This window comes from Oncorhynchus gorbuscha, linkage group LG07, assembly GCF_021184085.1.
Source record: "Oncorhynchus gorbuscha isolate QuinsamMale2020 ecotype Even-year linkage group LG07, OgorEven_v1.0, whole genome shotgun sequence".
In the NCBI taxonomy this organism is placed as follows: Eukaryota; Metazoa; Chordata; class Actinopteri; order Salmoniformes; family Salmonidae; genus Oncorhynchus; species Oncorhynchus gorbuscha.
The window spans coordinates 15,266,781-15,290,440 of NC_060179.1; the positions used below are offsets into that span (position 1 = coordinate 15,266,781).

The 23,660-nt window shown below is 44.9% G+C and overlaps 1 protein-coding gene across 1 annotated transcript in view; it reads right to left on the reverse strand.

Annotated features, from left to right (window-relative positions):
- Positions 1-9: 9 nt before the first annotated feature.
- Positions 10-23,660, reverse strand: part of LOC124039520 (ribosomal protein S6 kinase alpha-3-like) — a 91,313-nt gene continuing 67,662 nt past the window's right edge. The window contains exons 5-22 of the mRNA XM_046355583.1: positions 14,749-14,829; positions 14,587-14,666; positions 13,339-13,445; positions 13,120-13,157; positions 12,836-12,978; positions 12,162-12,232; positions 10,394-10,482; positions 10,206-10,270; positions 10,014-10,116; positions 9,790-9,902; positions 9,357-9,482; positions 8,991-9,080; positions 6,717-6,875; positions 6,234-6,395; positions 2,871-2,947; positions 2,455-2,572; positions 2,205-2,345; positions 10-2,089 (exon numbers count right to left, since the gene is read on the reverse strand). Coding sequence (XP_046211539.1) covers positions 1,967-2,089; positions 2,205-2,345; positions 2,455-2,572; positions 2,871-2,947; positions 6,234-6,395; positions 6,717-6,875; positions 8,991-9,080; positions 9,357-9,482; positions 9,790-9,902; positions 10,014-10,116; positions 10,206-10,270; positions 10,394-10,482; positions 12,162-12,232; positions 12,836-12,978; positions 13,120-13,157; positions 13,339-13,445; positions 14,587-14,666; positions 14,749-14,829 — 1,886 coding nt within the window. The 3' untranslated portion in view covers positions 10-1,966. The remainder of the gene's footprint in view (positions 2,090-2,204; positions 2,346-2,454; positions 2,573-2,870; positions 2,948-6,233; positions 6,396-6,716; positions 6,876-8,990; positions 9,081-9,356; positions 9,483-9,789; positions 9,903-10,013; positions 10,117-10,205; positions 10,271-10,393; positions 10,483-12,161; positions 12,233-12,835; positions 12,979-13,119; positions 13,158-13,338; positions 13,446-14,586; positions 14,667-14,748; positions 14,830-23,660) is intronic.

Below are 23,660 nucleotides of genomic sequence, written 5' to 3' on the forward strand. Positions count from 1 at the left end.
CAGTTGTATACTGAAGGTATTTTTATTATGTTCAATACAAAGCCCTACTGTGACTCCACTGAGATACAAAACCAGAGAGAGGAGACAGCAGCAGGGGTGGAGGAAGGGACACTATCTCCACTGGATAGGGACAGAGGAAGGAGAGAAAAAATACATCTCATCTACTCTCAAACTGGAAGGGGGAAAAAACATATAGACATCTCAAACACACAAGCTTACAGCTCTGCTACCAGTCAAGCAGAACCTGAAAGACTGTGTTACAACACATACAGAAGAGCTGAGGGAGAGCGATCGCATAGGTAGGAGTTTTCCACCGATCCAGGATCAGCTCATTAATTCAATACTACTGCTACAAGTCATTGATACTGTAGCTACATATTTTTTCATTCAATTAGACAGACAGTGCTTTAAAGGGATTGACCAGAAGTCAGCAGGTGCCAGCTGGCCCATACAGTAACATACTGGATTACCTCCACAACTGTGTCATGCCATTCCAGATGGCAGGTTTAAAGGGTTCAATTCAGCATAAAATATTATGTCTCTTCTATCCACACATTTCTACATCCATGGACCTCTCCCACCCCACCTGTGTGCTTACATGACACAGTTAATGGACTTATAAAATGCATGGTATTTCATCTAGAAACCTGAGCTGCTGTACTGGAACAGTAGTGTCAGTTCAGTGTCGGACACAGACTCCTCATGGCGTCATCCAAGCATGCTGCTTTCAAATGTACCTAAGAACTGGGAAACAAGGTTCAGAGGAGTCCTGAGGAGCATTTGAAGGCATATATCAACATATACACACACTCGCTGTCCAGATAACCACTGCTTAACACTGGTCGAGGATCAGGTTTCCCTTGGTGTCTGTAAATGTTGAGGTGTGGCGTGGACAGGGCAGGCTGTACCCAGACTGGCCCACCAAAGCCATGATTGGACCTCAGTCCAGACTGGCCTCACTCTGGATGTTGTGGCTGACTGGGAGGAGCTTGTCTCTACATAGGGGGCGGGGTCAGTGGAGCTCTACCTGCTCTCACTCTGATGACATCACTAGGTTTGTCCCTGTCTGATGACTTAGTCACAGAAGAGGTTACCACAGATTTTCTAAACCCAGAGATGCAACATCGTTAGACATCTGTGAACGCTTGCGAAACAGACCAAGCTGACCATGGTTTGGGGGTTGTGAAGTCAATGAGAAAAGTAAAACATTCTTCCTTAGTTGTTCATTTTCTCAAAATCTAAATCCACAACCTAGAATTGATCCAATTTCTTAAGTAGTTGATCGTGTTATTACTCCAACCGTGTGAAATTAACTAACGGACACATTTTCCCAAAAAATGATATGGAAGGAGTGCCTTTGATTTGACACGAGGCGACCGTTAGACCCGATGACATGTTTCTACGCACGAGCTTAGCTAGCCAACATCGCCAGAACATTGCCGAAAAGTGTGGTCTGGGATTTCTATTGGAGAAGCCGTTTTAGCCCATCTTCATATTGTACTGTCTTTGAGGCTACTTAGGTTTATACACAGAGCTACATTATACAGTTCATCATCATTTTAATATGGGTCTTAAATGCATAATGCAGGTATCTCAAATGTTCCCAGAAGTGCAGACATCTAAATACAGCACATTCATGTTCCTGACTATTGTCTCTTGAGTCTAGAGGCAACATGAATTGTCCAAAGCAAAGACTGGAGAGACGCTACAATGTGGTCACCATCAGCCCTGGTCCAACAGAGCTATAGGCTGTAGTTCCATCCCTGGTCCAACAGAGCTATAGGCTGTAGTTCCAGCCCTGGTCTCCAGCGCCAGGGGTGAAGACCACTGGGTTAGTTAATAACTGAGCAGGGTCAGGGGGGTCCCAGGTGCATCAGAGTTCTGTCCAGGTCATTTGAGGAACCAGGTCTGTCTGTCTGAGCAGAGCTCCAGCAGGGTTATAAAGTCTGAGGTGAAATGTCAACGGTCAGAGGGCAGTGGAGGTGAGTTTCTTCACCCCCCTCCGTTGGGCTAGAGTGGAACATCCCACGGGGTCCAGGACAGGTGGAACGTTCCTGTTGAGGGCAGAGTAGGTGGCTGCCATGGCGCTCTGCACAAAACAAAACAAATGAGATAATAAAAAATGTCAACTCACACTTTATAGTGTCATACACACAATAAAATATACTGAGATGTTAAAACAGGACATTTAGAGTGTCTGTTACCTTGACCAGGTGTGGAGCGTCCTGTCTGGTCAGTGTGAACTTGGGCAGGTGGTCTCGGTGTGTGACCCAGGGATGACACAACACCTGGCCGGCTGTCAAACGCTGGTGGGGGTCCACGTGTAACATCTTAGACACCAGCTCCTACAGGTCAGAGGTCAAAAACATATTACAACATTATCATCCATTGAGTATGTGTTTGAATGTTGACAGCATTCCCTTGGCTTCGGTGTGTGTGATTGTGTGTGTGTACCTTGGCCTCTGCTGAAACAGAGTTCCAGTATCCTCCGGTCAGAGAGAACTTCCCACTGCCGATCCGAGCCAGGATCTCCTCTGGTGTGTCCTCTGGACCGTTGGCAAACGGAGTGAACCTGGAGAGAAGAAGAGAGAGGAGGGAGGAGAGATTGTTATTTCTTTTTTGAGGGAGATGAGAGAAGGGTAAACAATTACAAATACACAAACAGCCATACCAGAAGGTTAGTCCAGGGAAACATTCGCCACACACACACACACACACACACACACACACACACACACACACACACACACACACACACACACACACACACACACACACACACACACACACACACACACACACACACACACACACACACACACACACACACACACACACACACACACACACACACACACACACAGCCTTACCCTGTGAGCATAGTGTAGAGTAGGACTCCTAGACTCCAGATGTCACAGGCAGCATCATAACCCTGCTTCTTCAACACCTAGACAACACACACCCACATACTGTATGGTCAGTGGATGAGAGGGTACATGTAGAGAATATCAGAAGAAAAGACTAGTTTGAAAGAGAGAATTGTCAGAACGAAGAGGAAAGAGAGATAGAGGGCCTGACAGAGAGACGAGAGAGAGACATATATAGAGAGATAGACAGAGAGAGAGACATATATAGAGAGAGATAGAGACATATATAGAGAGAGATAGACAGAGAGAGAGACATATATAGAGAGAGAGACAGAGAGAGAGACATATATAGAGAGAGATAGACAGAAAGAGAGACATATATAGAGAGAGAGACAGAGAGAGAGACATATATAGAGAGAGATAGACAGAGATAGAGACAGAGACTATTACATAATGACATTTGAAATGTCTTTATTATTTGGTATAATGTTTATTGTACATTTTTTATTGTTTATTTCACTTTTGTTTATTATCTATTTCACTTGCTTTTGCAATGTAAACATATGTTTCCCATGCCAATAAAGCCCTTAAATTGAATTGAGAGGGAGGGAGAGACAGAGAAACAGAGCCAGGGAGAGAAACAGAGAGGGAGGTCCTACAGCACCACCTAGATATTCTGTCAGACCTGGGCCCTAACAGACCTGGGCCCTAACAAGACCTGGGCCCTGACAGTAAATCTCAGTAAGACCAAAATAATGGTGTTCCAAAAATACATATTCCATCTAGACAATGATGCCCTTGAGCACACCAAAAAATATACATACCTTGGCCTAAACATCAGCACCACAGGTAACTTCCACAAAGGGCCTTCTATGCCATCAAAAGGAACATAGAATTCGACATAACAATTAGGATCTGGCTAAAAATACTTGAATCAGTTATAGAACCCATTGCCTTTTATGGTTGTGAGGTCTGGGGTCCGCTCACCAACCAAGAATTTACAAAAGGGACAAACACCAAATTGAGACTATACATGCAGAATTATGCAAAAATATCCTCTGTGTAGAACTTAAAACACCAAATAGTGCATGCAGAGCAGAATTAGGCCGATACCCACTAATTATCAAAATCCAGAAAAGAGACGTTAAATTTTACAACCACCTAAAAGGAATTGACTCCCAAACCTTCCATTACAAAGCCATCACCTACAGAGAGATGAACCTGGAGAAGAGTCCCGTAACCAAGCTGGCCTTCGGGCTTTGTTCACAAACACAAACAGACCCCACAGAGCCCCAGGAAAGCAACACAATTAGACCCAAGCAAATCATGAGAAAACAAAAAGATAATTATTTGACACATTGGAAAGAATGAACAAGAAAACAGTCAAAGCTTTCCTTACGTTTGTGTCAGTCACAGTGGTCAGGTATTCAGTCACAGTAGTCAGGTATTCAGTCACAGTGGTCAGGTATTCAGTCACAGTGGTCAGGTATTCAGTCACAGTGGTCAGGTATTCAGTCACAGTGGTCAGGTCACAGTAGTCAGGTATTCAGTCACAGTGGTCAGGTATTCAGTCACAGTGGTCAGGTATTCAGTCAGTAGTCAGTATTCAGTCAGGTATTCAGTCACAGTGGTCAGGTATTCAGTCACAGTGGTCAGGTATTCAGTCACAGTGGTCAGGTATTCAGTCACAGTAGTCAGGTATTCAGTCACAGTAGTCAGGTATTCAGTCACAGTATATATATATATATATATATATATATATATATATATATATATATATATATATATATATATGCAAAGCACTTACAGTAGTCAGTATTCAGTCACAGTGGTCAGGTATTCAGTTTTATCCAAAGCGACTTACAGTAGTCAGGTATTCAGTCACAGTGGTCAGGTATTCAGTCACAGTAGTCAGGTATTCAGTCACAGTAGTCAGGTATTCAGTCACAGTGGTCAGGTATTCAGTCACAGTGGTCAGGTATTCAGTCACAGTGGTCAGGTATTCAGTCACAGTGGTCAGGTATTCAGTCACAGTGGTCAGGTATTCAGTCACAGTGGTCAGGTATTAGTCACAGTGGTATATTCAGTCACAGTAGTCAGTATTCAGCTTTTATTCAGTCACAGTAGTCAGGTATTCAGTCACAGTTACAGTAGTCAGGTATTCAGTCACAGTGGTCAGGTATTCAGTCACAGTGGTCAGGTATTCAGTCACAGTGGTCAGGTATTCAGTCACAGTGATCAGGTATTCAGTCACAGTGGTCAGGTATTCAGTCACAGTGGTCAGGTATTCAGTCACAGTGGTCAGGTATTCAGTCACAGTGGTCAGGTATTCAGTCACAGTGGTCAGGTATTCAGTCACAGTAGTCAGGTATTCAGTCACAGTGGTCAGGTATTCAGTCACAGTGGTCAGGTATTCAGTCACAGTGGTCAGGTATTCTGCCACTGTGTACTCTCTGTTTAGGGACAAATAGCATTCTAGTTTGCTCTATGTACAGACTCAGTGAGCATAGCCTTGCTATTGAGAAAGGCTGTAGGCAGACCTGGCTCTCAAGAGAAGACAGGCTATGTGCTCACTGCCCACAAAATGAGGTGGAAACCGAGCTGCACTTCCTAACCTCCTGCCAAATGTATGACCATATTAGAGACACATATTTCCCTCAGATTACACAGATCCACAAAGAATTCAAAAACAAAGCCGATTTTGATAAACTCCCATATCTATTGGGTGAAATACCACAGTGTGCCATCACAGCAGCAAGATTTGTGACCTGTTGCCACAAGAAAAGGGCAACCATTGAAGAACAAACACCATTGTAAATACAATCCATATTTATGCTTATTTATATTCCCTTTTGTACTTTAACCATTTGCACATCGTTACAACACTCAGTATATATACATACTATGACATTTGTAATGTCTTTATTATTTTGGAACTTCTGTGAGTGTAATGTTTACTGTTCATTTTTACTGTTCATTTCACTTTTGTATATTATCTATTTCACTTGCTTTGGCAATGTTAATATATGTTTCCCATGCCTATAAAGCCCCTTGAATTGAATTGAGAGTGAGAGTGAGAGTGAGAGTGAGAGTGAGGGTGAGAGTGAGGGTGAGAGTGAGAGAGAGAGAGAGAGAGGGGGAGAGAAAGAGAGAGAGAGAGAGAGGGGGAGAGAAAGAGAGAAAGCGAGAGAGAGGGTAGAGGGAGAGAAAGAGAGAGGGACAGAGAGAAAGGGAGAGAGAGAGGGGGCAGTGGACAGAGAGACAGAGAGAAAGAGAGAGGGGGGCAGAGAGAAAGAGAGGAAGAGAGAAAGAGAGGGGGGAACAGAGAGGGAGAGAGAGAGACAGAGTGTGTGGCATGGTACATACCTCTGGAGCTACAAAGTTAGCTGTGTAGCACGGCGTCATCAGCAGGCCGTTCTCAGCTCTCAGCTGCTTGGCAAAACCAAAGTCACAGATCCTGATGGACTCAGCGTTCCCACTCTCATCCACATACAGGATATTACTGGGCTTCAGGTCCCTGTGCACCACCTGACAGTCAATCAACCAATCAGTCAATTCATAAATGAATCAATCACACACATCAACCCATTGAAAGACAACTGGTATGCTGCAAAGAAAAATAATAATGAAAAGACAAGTAGGATCAAAGGGTTATAACTTGATATGCCCTCCTACTGAAGAGTCATTTAACACACACACACACACACACACACACACACACACACACACACACACACACACACACACACACACACACACACACACACACACACACACACACACACACACACACACACACACACACACACACACACACACACACACACACACACACACACACACACTTACCCCCTGTATGTGTAGGTACTCAACAGTCTTGGTGATGGTGTATAGGACAGCGCTAGCTTCTCTCTCTGAGAAGAACTTCTGTCTCAGTATCTTATCCAGCAGCTCTCCTCCCTTCATCAGCTCTGTGACCAGATACACTGTCCTACCGTCATCAAACACCTACAGCAGAGACACAGGGTTATACCAGTGCAATAGTGTGTGTGTGTTTTTGTTTAACTATCCTTGTGGGCACCAGAAATCCTCACAGGATAGTAAAGCAAAGAACATTCGGACAAGTGGGGACATTTCGCCGGTCCCCACGAGGAAAAATGCTATTTTAGGCTGAGGGGTCAGGTTTAGGGTTAGGTTCAGGGGTTAGGGGGTGCGGTTAGGTATAGTTATAGGGTTAGGGGGTTAGGGTTAAGGTTAGTGTTATGGCTCGGTTAGGGTTAGGGGTTAGGGGGTACGATTAGGTATAGTTATAGGGTTAGGGGGTTAGGGTTAAGGTTAGTGTTATGGCTCGGTTAGGGTTAGGGGTTAGGGGTTAGGGGGTATGGTTAGGTATAGTTATAGGGTTAGGGGGTTAGGGTTAAGGTTAGTGTTATGGCTCGGTTAGGGTTAGGGTTAGGGGTTAGGGGGTACGGTTAGGTATAGTTATAGGGTTAGGGTTAAGGTTAGTGTTATGGCTCGGTTAGGGTTAGGGGTTAGGGGGTATGGTTAGGTATAGTTATAGGGTTAGGGGGTTAGGGTTAAGGTTAGTGTTATGGCTCGGTTAGGGTCAGGGGTTAGGGGGTACGGTTAGGTATAGTTATAGGGTTAGGGTTAAGGTTAGTGTTATGGCTCGGTTAGGGTTAGGGGTTAGGGGTTAGGGGATACGGTTAGGTATAGTTATAGGGTTAGGGGGTTAAGGTTAGTGTTATGGCTCGGTTAGGGTTAGGGGGTACGGTTAGGTATAGTTATAGGGTTAGGGTTAAGGTTAGTGTTATGGCTCGGTTAGGGTCAGGGGTTAGGGGGTACGGTTAGGTATAGTTATAGGGTTAGGGGGTTAGGGTTAAGGTTAGTGTTATGGCTCGGTTAGGGGTTAGGGGGTTAGGTATAGTTATAGGGTTAGGAGGTTAGGGTTAAGGTTAGTGTTATGGCTCGGTTAGGGTTAGGGGTTAGGGGTTAGGGGATACGGTTAGGTATAGTTATAGGGTTAGGGGGTTAGGGTTAAGGTTAGTGTTATGGCTCGGTTAGGGGTTAGGGGGTTAGGTATAGTTATAGGGTTAGGGTTTAGGGTTAAGGTTAGTGTTATGGCTCGGTTAGGGTTAGGGTTAAGGTTAGTGTTATGGCTCGGTTAGGGTTAGGGTTAAGGTTAGTGTTATGGCTCGGTTAGGGTTAGGGTTAAGGTTAGTGTTATGGCTCGGTTAGGGTTAGGGTTAAGGTTAGTGTTATGGCTCGGTTAGGGTTAGGGTTAAGGTTAGTGTTATGGCTCGGTTAGGGTTAAGATTAGTGTTATGGCTCGGTTAGGGTTAGGGTTAAGGTTAGTGTTATGGCTCGGTTAGGGTTAGGGTTAAGGTTAGTGTTATGGCTCGGTTAGGGTTAGGGTTAAGGTTAGTGTTATGGCTCGGTTAGGGTTAAGGTTAGTGTTATGGCTCGGTTAGGGTTAAGTTAGGGTTAGTGTTATGGCTCGGTTAGGGTTAGGGTTAAGGTTAGTGTTATGGCTCGGTTAGGGTTAGGGTTAAGGTTAGGGTTAGGGTTAAGGTTAGTGTTATGGCTCGGTTAGGGTTAGGGTTAGGGGGTTAAGGTTAGTGTTATGGCTCGGTTAGGGTTAGGGGGTTAAGGTTAGTGTTATGGCTCGGTTAGGGTTAGGGTTAAGGTTAGTGTTATGGCTCGGTTAGGGTTAGGGTTAAGGTTAGTGTTATGGCTCGGTTAGGGTTAGGGGGTTAGGTTAGTGTTATGGGGGTTAGGGTTAGGGTTAGGGGTTAAGGTTAGTGTTATGGCTCGGTTAGGGTTAGGGTTAGGGGTTAAGGTTAGTGTTAGGTTAGGGTTAGGGGTTAGGTTAGTGTTATGGCTCGGTTAGGGTTAGGGGGTTAAGGTTAGTGTTATGGCTCGGTTAGGGTTAGGGGGTTAAGGTTAGTGTTATGGCTCGGTTAGGGTTAGGGGGTTAAGGTTAGCGTTATGGCTCGGTTAGGGTTAGGTTTAGGGGGTTAAGGTTAGTGTTATGGCTCGGTTAGGGTAAACAGGATTTGGGATGGGAATCAATTCTTTGGTCCCCAACAAGGATATCAATACAAAAATGGGTGAGAGACTCACGTCCTTCAGTGTGATGACGTTGGGATGTTGTCCGTATCTCATTAGGATCTCTACCTCCTCTGTTGGGTCTCTGTTGGCCTTACTGATGATCTACATCACACACACACACACACACACACACACACACACACACACACACACACACACACACACACACACACACACACACACACACACACACACACACACACACACACACACACACACACACACACACACACACACACACACACACACACACACACACACACACACACACACAGTGTTCTGGGGTTGAAACCAATACCAACTTGTGTGTATGTATGGCTCTGAATACTAACAATACAATGGTCAATATCAGTGCTTTCTGGGGGGTGTATGTCTCACCTTAACCGCGTACTCCATGCCAGTGGCCTTGTGTATACAGCGTTTGCAGACAGAGTATGATCCCAGTCCTATTTCCTCCTTGACTTCATATGCTTCTGACAGCTGGGACATATTCCTGTGTAGCTGCTACACACACACACACACACACACACACACACACACACACACACACACACACACACACACACACACACACACACACACACACACACACACACACACACACACACACACACACACACACACACACACACACACACACACACACACACACACACAGATGAAAAATCATAAATGACAAGATCATGTGTGTGTGTGCGTGTGTGTGTGTGTGTGTGTGTGTGTGTGTGTGTGTGTGTGTGTGTGTGTGTGTGTGTGTGTGTGTGTGTGTGTGTGTGTGTGTGTGTGTGTGTGTGTGTGTGTGTGTGTGTACCTGTACTACAGTAGTCTGTAGTGGTTGTGTCTCTTCCTCTGATGTAATGGCTACAAAGCTGAATCCTCGGAACAGCTGGTGGGCGTTGGCACTGGGCGGAACCCCCGGGGAATCTACATACACACATAGACACACAAGTGGTTGAACGTCAAAAGATGAAAGCGTAATTGAGGCATGGATGGATAGAGAGACGTGTGTGTGCGCACGCAAGTGTGTGTGCGTACCTTTGGGTGTTTTAGCGGTGAACTCTGGGTCGAAATAGAAGGTGTCGTCAGGTCGTCCCGTAGCAGGTTTGAAGGGAGGGTGGAGCTCTCTACGGAACAGTTTCTACACACAGAGATAGAGAACACATGATATGGTATATACTGACTCTACAGCCTCTGAAACACAGTGAGAAGAGACGTCTCATGACTCACGTTCCAGTCTATGGTGCAGTAGAAGTGATGTCTTTTAATCTCCTCCACTCCGTCTGGGCCGGCCCCTACAGAGAACAGAACCAGAAGTTACACTTCAGCACAGATCTGGGATCAGATTACCTCCCTCAATCCTAACATTAACCATTAGGGGGAAATCTTAACCCTGACCTAAGATCAGGTTGTGTTACCTAGCCTGTTAGTAGGGTTGCGTTTGAAAAGGTTCCTCAGGAGACTCTGGGCTTCGGAACTCAAAAACTGTGGCATCCCCAACTTAGCCCTGAGGAGAGAAATAGGCAAAAGAAAGTACGGAAGGAATGCAGAAGGCAGTGATAGAGGGACAATAGAGTCCATGAGACAGTGTAGTTATTGACACAGTCATCACATATCAACCTGTATTCAATCTGACTGAATGTCCAGACACCCAGTATCAGTAACACACACAGGAAACTAACTCAGCGTTTAACAGAAACCATCTCAGCAGCCTAGAGAAAGAAACATTCTCAACATTTTCCACTGAGAGGGAGAGATAAATCATTCTGTGTTGAAATCGCTCTCACCCATCCCATTTATTTGGCACTTTCCTGCACCCTTCCTCACTTTACCATTCCATCTCTCTCCTGCTTTATCCCCCTCTTTCTCTCCATCTCTCCCCTCTTCCACCCTTCCTCTCTCCTATCTCTCTCTCTCTCCCCCCATCTCTCCCTTCCCCCTCTCTCTCTCCCCCTTCCCCCTCTCTCTCTCTCCCTCTTCCCCTCTCTCTCTCTCTCTCTCTCTCTCTCTCTCTCTCTCTCTCTCTCTCTCTCTCTCTCTCTCTCTCTCTCTCTCTCTCTCTCTCTCTCTCTCCCTTCCCCCTCCCTATCTCTCTCTCTCTCTCTCTCTCTCTCTCTCTCTCTCTCTCTCTCTCTCTCCCTCTTCCCCCTCTCTCTCTCCCCCTCCCTCCCTCTCTCCTCCTCTCTCTCTCTCCCCTCCCCTCTTCCCCCTCCCCTCTTCCCCCTCCCTCTCTCCTCCTCTCTCTCTCTCTCCCCTCTCCCCTCTTCCCCCTCCCTCTCTCTCCCCTCTTCCCCCTCCCCCTCCTCTCTCTCTCTCTCTCTCTCTCTCTCTCTCTCTCTCTCTCTCTCCCCTCTTCCCCCTCCCTTCTTCCCCTCCCGCTCTCTCTCTCTCTCTCTCTCTCTCTCTCTCTCTCTCCTCTCCCTCTTCCCCCTCTCTCTCTCATACCCTCCCTGTATCTCCCCCTCTCTCTCTCATACCCTCCCTGTATCTCCCCTCCCTCTCTCATACCCTCCCTGTATCTCCCCCTCCCTCTCTCCTCCTCTCCCTGTATCTCCCCCTCCCTCTCTCATACCCTCCCTGTATCTCCCCCTCCCTCTCTCCTCCTCTCCCTGTATCTCCCCCTCCCTCTCTCATACCCTCCCTGTATCTCCCCCTCCCTCTCTCATACCCTCCCTGTAACTCCCCTCCCTCTCTCCTCCTCTCCCTGTATCTCCCCCTCCCTCTCTCATACCCTCCCTGTATCTCCCCCTCTCTCTCTCCTCCTCTCCCTGTATCTCCCCCTCCCTCTCTCCTCCTCTCCCTGTATCTCCCCCTCCCTCTCTCATACCCTCCCTGTATCCCCCTCTCTCTCATACCCTCCCTGTATCTCCCCCTCCCTCTCTCCTCCTCTCCCTGTATCTCCCCTCCCTCTCTCATACCCTCCCTGTATCTCCCACTCCCTCTCTCCTCCTCTCTCTCCTCCTCTCTCATACCCTCCCTGTATCTCCCCTGTCTGTCATCAACATCTAACAGCCCACTTAGCTATGTCCATTTTCCTGCTTTTATCACTCTTCTAGTCTGTCCATCCATAATGCCCTCCTGCTGAGTGGAACAACTAGTTCTGAGCTGCATAGAACTCATTCTAACACAGTCTTGTAGACACATTGCTCCAGTGAGATGGAAAAAGACCCGGTGGAAGAGACTCACTTGAGGATCATGGTCATGGTCTCCTTGCGGTCTTTCCCCTGGAATGGTAGTGTTCCGGTCAGCATCTCAAACTGCCAGAGGATGAAGAGATGAAGAGTTTCACACAACCTACCAACCAACCCAACTACAACGTAACTACAACCTAACCACTACCTACCGACTACCTAACTACAACGTAACGACAACCTAACCACTACCTAACTACTACCTACCGACTACCTAACTACAACCTACCGACTACCTAACTACAACCTAATGACAACCTAACCACTACCTACCGACTACCAAACTACAACCTAACGCTACAACCTAACGACAACCTAACCACTACCTAACTACTACCTACCGACTACCTAACTAGAACCTAACTACTACCTAACCACTACCTAACCACTACCTAACCACAACCTAACGACAACCTAACCACTACCTAACTACTACCTACCAAATACCTAACTACAACCTAACGACAACCTAACCACTACCTAACTACTACCTACCGACTACCTAACTAGAACCTAACTACTACCCAACTACTACCTACCGACTACCTAACTACAACCTAACGACAACCTAACCACTACCTAACCACAACCTAACCACAACCTGTAACACAACGCAAATAAGGAACAGGTAAATAAACCATATAAGGTGTGTGGTCCCACCCCTCTCACCATGAGCACGCCGTAGGACCACCAATCAGCGCTGGTGGTGTGACCTCTCCTGTTGACCACCTCCGGAGCCATGTACTCCACTGTCCCACAGAACGAATAGGCCTTGTTCTCATGGTCTATAGACTCCTTACTGAGGCCGAAGTCTACACACACACACACATCAACACACACACACATACATACACACACGAGTAAGCTTTGTTCTCAGGACATACCGTCTGCAGTAAGAATAGACACATTCAAATAGAAAAACAAACCACACACACAGGTCTGATATCACTCACCCGTCAGCTTAATGTGTCCCTCCTCGTCTAGGAGAATGCTGAAAAGACAGAAATGGATCTTTGGACAAAGATACTAAACGTGTGTGTGTGTGTGTGTGTGTGTGTGTGTGTGTGTGTGTGTGTGTGTGTGTGTGTGTGTGTGTGTGTGTGTGTGTGTGTGTGTGTGTGTGTGTGTGTGTGTGTGTGTGTGTGTGTGTGTGTGTGTGTGTGTGTGTGTACTTCTCTGGTTTGAGGTCTCTGTAGATGATGCCCAGGCTGTGAAGGTGGTCCAGCGCCAGGGCCAACTCTGCCAAGTAGAACTTCACATCCTCCTCTGTGAACATCACCTACACAAAGAGAGGAGAGGAGGGTGAGACCCCCCCCACACCAACACACACTCCACACCAACACACACTCCACACCAACACACACTCCACACCAACACACACTCCACACCAACACACACCCCACACCAACACACACTCCACACGCCACACCAACACACACCAACACACACGCCACACCAACACACACTCCACACCAACACACACCCCACACCAACACACACTCCACACGCCACACCAACACACACGCCACACCAACACACACTCCACACCAACACACACTCCACACCAACACACACTCCACACCAACACACACCCCACACCAACACACACCCCACACCAACACAAACTCCACACCAACACACACTCCACACCAACACACACTCCACACCAACACACACTCCACACCAACACACACTCCACACCAACACACACTCCACACCAACACACACTCCACACCAACACACACTCCACACCAACACACAATCCACACCAACACACACTCCACAACAACACACACTCCACACCAACACACACGCCACACCAACACACACGCCACACCAACACACACGCCACACCAACACACACGCCACACCAACACACACTCCACACCAACACACACGCCACACCAACACACACGCCACACCAACACACACGCCACACCAACACACACTCCACACCAACACACACGCCACACCAACACACACGCCACACCAACACAAACTCCACACCAACACACACTCCACACCAACACACACGCCACACCAACACACACGCCACACCAACGCCACACCAACACACACGCCACACCAACACACACGCCACACCAACGCCAACGCCACACCAACACACACGCCACACCAACACACACGCCACACCAACACACACGCCACACCAACACACACGCCACACCAGCACACACTCCACACCAACACACACGCCACACCAACGCCACTCCAACACACACGCCACACCAACACACACGCCACACCAACACCAACGCCACTCCAACACACACGCCACACCAACGCCACTCCAACACACACGCCACACCAACACACACGCCACATCAACACCAACGCCACTCCAACACACACGCCACACCAACGCCACTCCAACACACACGCCACACACATGCCCTCACCTCTTTAGACAGTCGTGTGAAGAGGTCTCCTCCTCGTAGGAAGTCCAGGATGAGGTAGAGTTTCCCTTCTGTTTGGAATGCTGAGAGACATCTGATTGGTTACCAGGGGACTGATGTTATTATTGACTCACTGTAGTACTGAGCTGTGATTGGCTAACTCACCATAGTGCAGTTTAACGATGAAGGGATGATTGACCTCCACCAGAATGTCTCTCTCCATCTTAGTCCTCACCCTGTCACGCACTGCAACACACGCACACACACACACACACACACACGCACACGCACACTATTAAAACATACAGAGTCCCTCTATATATCTTTATTCCCCTCTACCTATCTACCTCCCTCTATATATCTTTATTCCCCTCTACCTATTCCCCTCCCTCTATATATCTTTATTCCCTCTACCTATCTACCTCCCTCTATATATCTTTATTCCCCTCTACCTATCCCCTCCCTCTATATATCTTTATTCCCTCTACCTATCCCCTCCCTCTATATATCTTTATTCCCCTCCACCTATCCCCTAATTCTATATATCTTTATTCCCCTCTACCTATCTACCTCCCTCTATATATCTTTATTCCCCTCTACCTATTCACCTCCCTCTATATATCTTTATTCCCTCTACCTATCTACCTCCTCTATATATCTTTATTCCCCTCTACCTATTCCCTCCCTCTATATATCTTTATTCCCCTCTACCTATTCCCTCCCTCTATATATCTTTATTCCCTCTACCTATTCCCCTCCCTCTATATATCTTTATTCCCTCTACCTATCTACCTCCCTCTATATATCTTTATTCCCCTCTACCTATCCCCCTCCCTCTATATATCTTTATTCCCTCTACCTATCTACCTCCCTCTATATATCTTTATTCCCCTCTACCTATCCCCTCCCTCTATATATCTTTATTCCCCTCTACCTAACTACCCCCTCTATATATCTTTATTCCCCTCTACCTATCTACCTCCCTCTATATATCTTTATTCCCCTCTACCTATCCCTCCTCTATATATCTTTATTCCCCTCTACCTATCTACCTCCCTCTATATATCTTTATTCCCTCTACCTATCCCCTCCTCTATATATCTTTATTCCCCTCCACCTATATATCCCCCTAATTCTATATATCTTTATTCCCTCTACCTATCTACCGCCCTCTATATATCTTTATTCCCTCTACCTATCCCTCCCTCTATATATCTTTATTCCCCTCTACCTATCCCCTCCCTCTATATATATCTTTATTCCTCTACCTATTCCCCTCCCTCTATATATCTTTATTCCCTCTACCTATCTACCTCCCTCTATATATCTTTATTCCCCTCTACCTATTCCCCTCCCTCTATATATCTTTATTCCCTCTACCTATCTACCTCCCTCTATATATCTTTATTCCCCTCTACCTATTCACCTCCCTCTATATATCTTTATTCCCTCTACCTATCTACCTCCCTCTATATATCTTTATTCCCTCTACCTATTCCCCTCCCTCTATATATCTTTATTCCCCTCTACCTATTCCCTCCCTCTATATATCTTTATTCCCTCTACCTATTCCCCTCCCTCTATATATCTTTATTCCCTCTACCTATCTACCTCCCTCTATATATTCTTTATTCCCCTCTACCTATCCCCCTCCCTCTATATATCTTTATTCCCTCTACCTATCTACCTCCCTCTATATATCTTTATTCCCCTCTACCTATCCCCTCCCCTCTATATATCTTTATTCCCCTCTACCTATTCCCTCCCCTCCCTCTATATATCTTTATTCCCCTCTACCTAATATCTACCCCCTCTATATATCTTTATTCCCTCTACCTATCTACCTCCCTCTATATATCTTTATTCCCCTCCTCTACCTATATCCCCTCCTCTATATATCTTTATTCCCCTCTACCTATCTACCTCCCTCTATATATCTTTATTCCCTCTACCTATTCACCTCCCTCTATATATCTTTATTCCCTCTACCTATCTACCTCCCTCTATATATCTTTATTCCCTCTACCTATTCCCTCCCTCTATATATCTTTATTCCCTCTACCTATTCCCTCCCTCTATATATCTTTATTCCCTCTACCTATTCCCCTCCCTCTATATATCTTTATTCCCTCTACCTATCTACCTCCCTCTATATATCTTTATTCCCTCTACCTATCTACCTCCCTCTATATATTTTTATTCCCCTCTACCTATCCCCTCCCCTCTATATATCTTTATTACCCTCTACCTATCCCCCTCCCTCTATATATCTTTATTCCCCTCCACCTATCCCCCTAATTCTATATATCTTTATTCCCCTCTACCTATCTACCTCCCTCTATATATCTTTATTCCCCTCTACCTATCCCCCTCCCTCTATATATCTTTATTCCCTCCACCTATCCCCCCTAATTCTATATATCTTTATTCCCTCTACCTATCTACCTCCCTCTATATATCTTTATTCCCTCTACCTATCCCCTCCTCTATATATCTTTATTCCCTCTACCTATCTACCTCCCTCTATATATCTTTATTCCCCTCTACCTATCCCCTCCCTCTATATATCTTTATTCCCCTCTACCTATCTACCTCCCTCTATATATCTTTATTCCCCTCTACCTATTCACCTCCCTCTATATATATCTTTATTCCCCTCTACCTATCCCCTCCCTCTATATATCTTTATTCCCCTCTACCTATTCCCCTCCCTCTCCTATATCTTTATTCCCCTCTACCTATCTACCTCCCTCTATATATCTTTATTCCCCTCTACCTATTCACCTCCCTCTATATATCTTTATTCCCTCTACCTATCTACCTCCCTCTATATATCTTTATTCCCCTCTACCTATCCCCTCCTCTATATATCTTTATTCCCTCTACCTATCTACCTCCCTCTATATATCTTTATTCCCCTCTACCTATCCCCTCCCCTCTATATATCTTTATTCCCCTCTACCTATTCCCCTCCCTCTATATATCTTTATTCCCCTCTACCTAACTACCCCCCTCTATATATCTTTATTCCCCTCTACCTATCTACCTCCCTCTATATATCTTTATTCCCCTCTACCTATCCCCCTCCCTCTATATATCTTTATTCCCCTCTACCTATCTACCTCCCTCTATATATCTTTATTCCCCTCTACCTATTCACCTCCCTCTATATATCTTTATTCCCTCTACCTATCTACCTCCCTCTATATATCTTTATTCCCCTCTACCTATCCCCCTCCCTCTATATATCTTTATTCCCCTCCACCTATCCCCCTAATTCTATATATCTTTATTCCCCTCTACCTAGCTACCTCCCTCTATATATCTTTATTCCCCTCTACCTATCCCCTCCCTCTATATATCTTTATTCCCCTCTACCTATCTACCTCCCTCTATATATCTTTATTCCCCTCTACCTATCCCCCTCCCTCTATATATCTTTATTCCCCTCTACCTATCTACCTCCCTCTATATATCTTTATTCCCCTCTACCTATTCACCTCCCTCTATATATCTTTATTCCCCTCTACCTATTCCCCTCCCTCTATATATCTTTATTCCCTCTACCTATTCCCCTCCCTCTATATATCTTTATTCCCCTCTACCTATCTACCTCCCTCTATATATCTTTATTCCCTCTACCTATTCACCTCCCTCTATATATCTTTATTCCCTCTACCTATCTACCTCCTCTATATATCTTTATTCCCCTCTACCTATTCCCCTCCCTCTATATATCTTTATTCCCCTCTACCTATTCCCCTCCCTCTATATATCTTTATTCCCCTCTACCTATTCCCCTCCTCTATATATCTTTATTCTCTTATTCCCCTCCCTCTATATCTTTATTCTACCTATCTACCCCTCTATATATCTTTATTCCCTCTACCTATGCCCCTCCCTCTATATATCTTTATTCCCTCTACCTATCTACCTCCCTCTATATATCTTTATTCCCTCTACCTATCCCCTCCCTCTATATATCTTTATTCCCCTCTACCTATTCTACCCTCCCTCTATATATCTTTATTCCCCTCTACCTAATCTACCCCCTCTCTATATATCTTTATTCCCCTCTACCTATCTACCTCCCTCTATATATCTTTATTCCCTCTACCTATCTACCCCTCCCTCTATATATCTTTATTCCCCTCTACCTATCTACCTCCCTCTATATATATCTTTATTCCCCTCTACCTATTCACCTCCCTCTATATATCTTTATTCCCTCTACCTATCTACCTCCCTCTATATATCTTTATTCCCCTCTACCTACTCCCCTCCCTCTATATATCTTTATTCCCCTCTACCTATTCCCCTCCCTCTATATATCTTTATTCCCTCTACCTATTCCCCTCCCTCTATATATCTTTATTCCCTCTACCTATCTACCTCCCTCTATATATCTTTATTCCCCTCTACCTATTCCCCTCCCTCTATATATCTTTATTCCCTCTACCTATTCCCCTCCCTCTATATATCTTTATTCCCTCTACCTATCCCCCTCCCTCTATATATCTTTATTCCCCTCCACCTATCCCCCTAATTCTATATATCTTTATTCCCCTCTACCTATCTACCTCCCTCTATATATCTTTATTCCCCTCTACCTATCCCCTCCCTCTATATATCTTTATTCCCCTCTACCTATCTACCTCCCTCTATATATCTTTATTCCCCTCTACCTATCCCCCTCCCTCTATATATCTTTATTCCCCTCTACCTATCTACCTCCCTCTATATATCTTTATTCCCCTCTACCTATTCACCTCCCTCTATATATCTTTATTCCCCTCTACCTATCCCCCTCCCTCTATATATCTTTATTCCCCTCTACCTATTCCCCTCCCTCTATATATCTTTATTCCCCTCTACCTATCTACCTCCCTCTATATATCTTTATTCCCCTCTACCTATTCACCTCCCTCTATATATCTTTATTCCCTCTACCTATCTACCTCCCTCTATATATCTTTATTCCCCTCTACCTATGCCCCTCCCTCTATATATCTTTATTCCCTCTACCTATCTACCTCCCTCTATATATCTTTATTCCCCTCTACCTATCCCCTCCCCTCTATATATCTTTATTCCCCTCTACCTATCCCCTCCCCTCTATATATCTTTATTCCCCTCTACCTATTCCCCTCCCTCTATATATCTTTATTCCCCTCTACCTAACTACCTCCCTCTATATATCTTTATTCCCCTCTACCTATCTACCTCCCTCTATATATCTTTATTCCCTCTACCTATTACCCCCTCCCTCTATATATCTTTATTCCCTCTACCTATCCCCTCCCTCTATATATCTTTATTCCCCTCCACCTATCCCCCTAATTCTATATATCTTTATTCCCTCTACCTATCTACCTCCCTCTATATATCTTTATTCCCCTCTACCTATCCCCTCCCTCTATATATCTTTATTCCCTCTACCTATCTTTACCTACCCCCCCTCTTTATATATCTACCTCCCTCTTATATCTTTATTCCCCTCTACCTATCCCCCTCCCTCTATATCTTTATTCTTTATTCCCTCTATATATCTTTATTCCCCTATCTATTCACCTCCCTCTATATATCTTTATTCCCCTCTACTATATATCTATTCCTCCCTCCCTCTATATATCTTTATTCCCCTCTACCTATTCCTCTATATATCTTTATTCCCTCTATATATCTTTATATCCCCTCTACCTATCTACCTCCCTCTATATATCTTTATTCCCTCTACCTATTCACCTCCCTCTATATATCTTTATTCCCTCTACCTATCTACCTCCCTCTATATATCTTTATTCCCCTCTACCTATTCCCCTCCCTCTATATATCTTTATTCCCTCTACCTATCTACCTCCCTCTATATATCTTTATTCCCCTCTACCTATCCCCTCCCCTCTATATATCTTTATTCCCTCTACCTATCCCTCCCCTCTATATATCTTTATTCCCCTCTACCTATTCCCCTCCCTCTATATATCTTTATTCCCCTCTACCTAACTATTCCCCCCCTCTATATATCTTTATTCCCCCCTCTACCTATCTACCTCCCTCTATATATCTTTATTCCCTCTACCTATCCCCCTCCCTCTATATATCTTTATTCCCCTCTACCTATCTACCTCCCTCTATATATCTTTATTCCCCTCTACCTATTCACCTCCCTCTATATATCTTTATTCCCTCTACCTATCTACCTCCCTCTATATATCTTTATTCCCCTCCCTTTATTCCCCTCCCTCTATATATCTTTATTCCCCTCTACCTATTCCCCTCCCTCTATATATCTTTATTCCCTCTACCTATTCCCCTCCCTCTATATATCTTTATTCCCCCCTCTACCTCCCTCTATATATCTTTATTCCCCCTACCTATTCTACCTCTTTATTTCCTCCCCTCCCTCTATATATCTTTATTCCCTCTACCTATCTACCTCCCTCTATATATCTTTATTCCCTCTACCTATCCCCTCCCCCCTCTATATATCTTTATTCCCCTCTACCTATCCCCTCCCCTCTATATATCTTTATTCCCCTCTACCTATTCCCTCCCTCTATATATCTTTATTCCCCTCCCTCTCCCCCTCCCTCCTAACCTACCCCCTCTATATATCTTTATTCCCCTCTACCTATCTACCTCCCTCTATATATCTTTATTCCCTCTACCTATCCCCTCCCTCTATATATCTTTATTCCCCTCTACCTATCTACCTCCCTCTATATATCTTTATTCCCCTCTACCTATTCACCTCCCTCTATATATCTTTATTCCCTCTACCTATCTACCTCCCTCTATATATCTTTATTCCCCTCTACCTATTCCCCTCCCTCTATATATCTTTATTCCCCTCTACCTATTCCCCTCCCTCTATATATCTTTATTCCCTCTACCTATTCCCCTCCCTCTATATATCTTTATTCCCTCTACCTATCTACCTCCCTCTATATATCTTTATTCCCCTCTACCTATATTCCCCTCCCTCCCTCTATATATCTTTATTCCCTCTACCTATCTACCTCCCTCTATATATCTTTATTCCCTCTACCTATGCCCCTCCCTCTATATATCTTTATTCCCTCTACCTATCTACCTCCCTCTATATATCTTTATTCCCCTCTACCTATCCCCTCCCTCTATATATCTTTATTCCCCTCTACCTATTCCCTCCCTCTATATATCTTTATTCCCTCTACCTATGCCCCTCCCTCTATATATCTTTATTCCCTCTACCTATCTACCTCCCTCTATATATCTTTATTCCCTCTACCTATTCCCTCCCCTCCCTCTATATATCTTTATTCCCTCTACCTATCTACCTCCCTCTATATATCTTTATTCCCCTCTACCTATCCCCCTCCCTCTATATATCTTTATTCCCCTCTACCTATCTCCCTCCCTCTATATATCTTTATTCCCCTCTACCTATCCCCTCCCTCTATATATCTTTATTCCCCTCTACCTATCTACCTCCCTCTATATATCTTTATTCCCCTCTACCTATCCCCCTCCCTCTATATATCTTTTTTCTCCCCCTCCCTTTATCCTCTCTACTCTTTCCCCCTTTATTCCTCTATCTATCTCTCCCTTTCCCCTTCCTCTATCTATTCTCTCTCTACCTTCCCCCTTCTTCTATCTGTCTCTCTTCCTTTCCCCCTTCATCTATCTATCTATCTATCTATCTATCTATCTATCTATCTATCTATCTTCTATCTATCTATCCCTCTATCTATCTCCCCTTTCCCCTCCTCTATCTATCTTTATTCTCCCTTTCCCCTTCCTCTATCTATCTTTATCTCTCCCCCTCTTTCCCCCTTCCTCTATCTATCTATCTCTCTCCCTTTCCTCCTTCCTCTATCTATCTATCTATCTATCTCTCTATCTTTTTCCCCCTCCTCTATCTATATATCTTTATTCCCTTTCCCCCTTCCTCTATCTATCTATCTTCTCCCTTTCCCTCCTCTATATATCTTTATTTCTCTACTCTTTCCCCTTCCTCTATCTATCTCTCTTTTCTTTATTCCCTCCTTCCTCTATCTATCTTTCTCTCTCCCTTTCCCCTCTTCCTCTATCTATCTACCTCTCCCCTATTCCCCCTTCCTCTATCTATCTCTCCCTTTCCTATATCTATCTCTCTCTATATATCTTTTTCCTCTACCTCTATCTCTCTCCCTTTCCCCCCTTCCTCTATATATCTTTATTCCTCTACCTATCCCCTCCTCTATCTATCTTTATTCCCTCTCTACCTTTCCCCTCCCTCTATATATCTTTATTCCCTCTACCCCCTCCTCTATCTATCCTCCCTCTATATATCTTTCCCTATCTATCTCCTCCCTTTCCCCCTCTCTATATATCTTTATTCTCCCTCCCTCTATATATCTTTTCCCCTACCTATCCCCTCCTCCTTCCTCTATCTATCTATCTCTTTATTCCCTCCCCCCTTCCTCTATCTATCTATTCTCTCCCCTTTCCCCCTTCCTCTATCTATCTATCTCTCCCTTTCCCTCCCCTATCTATCTCTATCTCCTCTATCTATCTCTCCTTTCCCCCTTCCTCTATCTATCTCTCTCTCCTTTCCCCCCTTCTCTCTATCTATCTTTCTCTCTCTCCCCTTTCCCCTTCCTCTATCTATCTATCTCTCTCCCTTTCCCCCTTCCTCTATCTATCTTCTCTCTCCCTTTCCCCCTTCCTCTATCTATCTATCTCTCTCCCTTTCCCCTTCCTCTATCTATCTATCTATCTCTCTCCCTTTCCCCTCCTCTATCTATCTATCTCTCTCCCTCCCCTCCTCTATCTATCTATCTCTCCCTTCCTCTATATATCTATCTATCTCTCTCTCTTTCCCCCTTCCTATCTATCTATCTCTCTCCCTTTCCCCCTTCCTCTATCTATCTTTCTCTCTCCCTTTCCCCCTTCCTCTATCTATCTCTCTCCCTTCCCCCTTCCTCTATCTATCTCTCTCCCTTTCCTCTATCTATCTCTCTCCCTTTCCTCTATCTATCTCTCTCCCTTTCCCCCTTCCTCTATCTATCTTTCTCTCTCCCTTTCCCCCTTCCTCTATCTATCTTTCTCTCTCC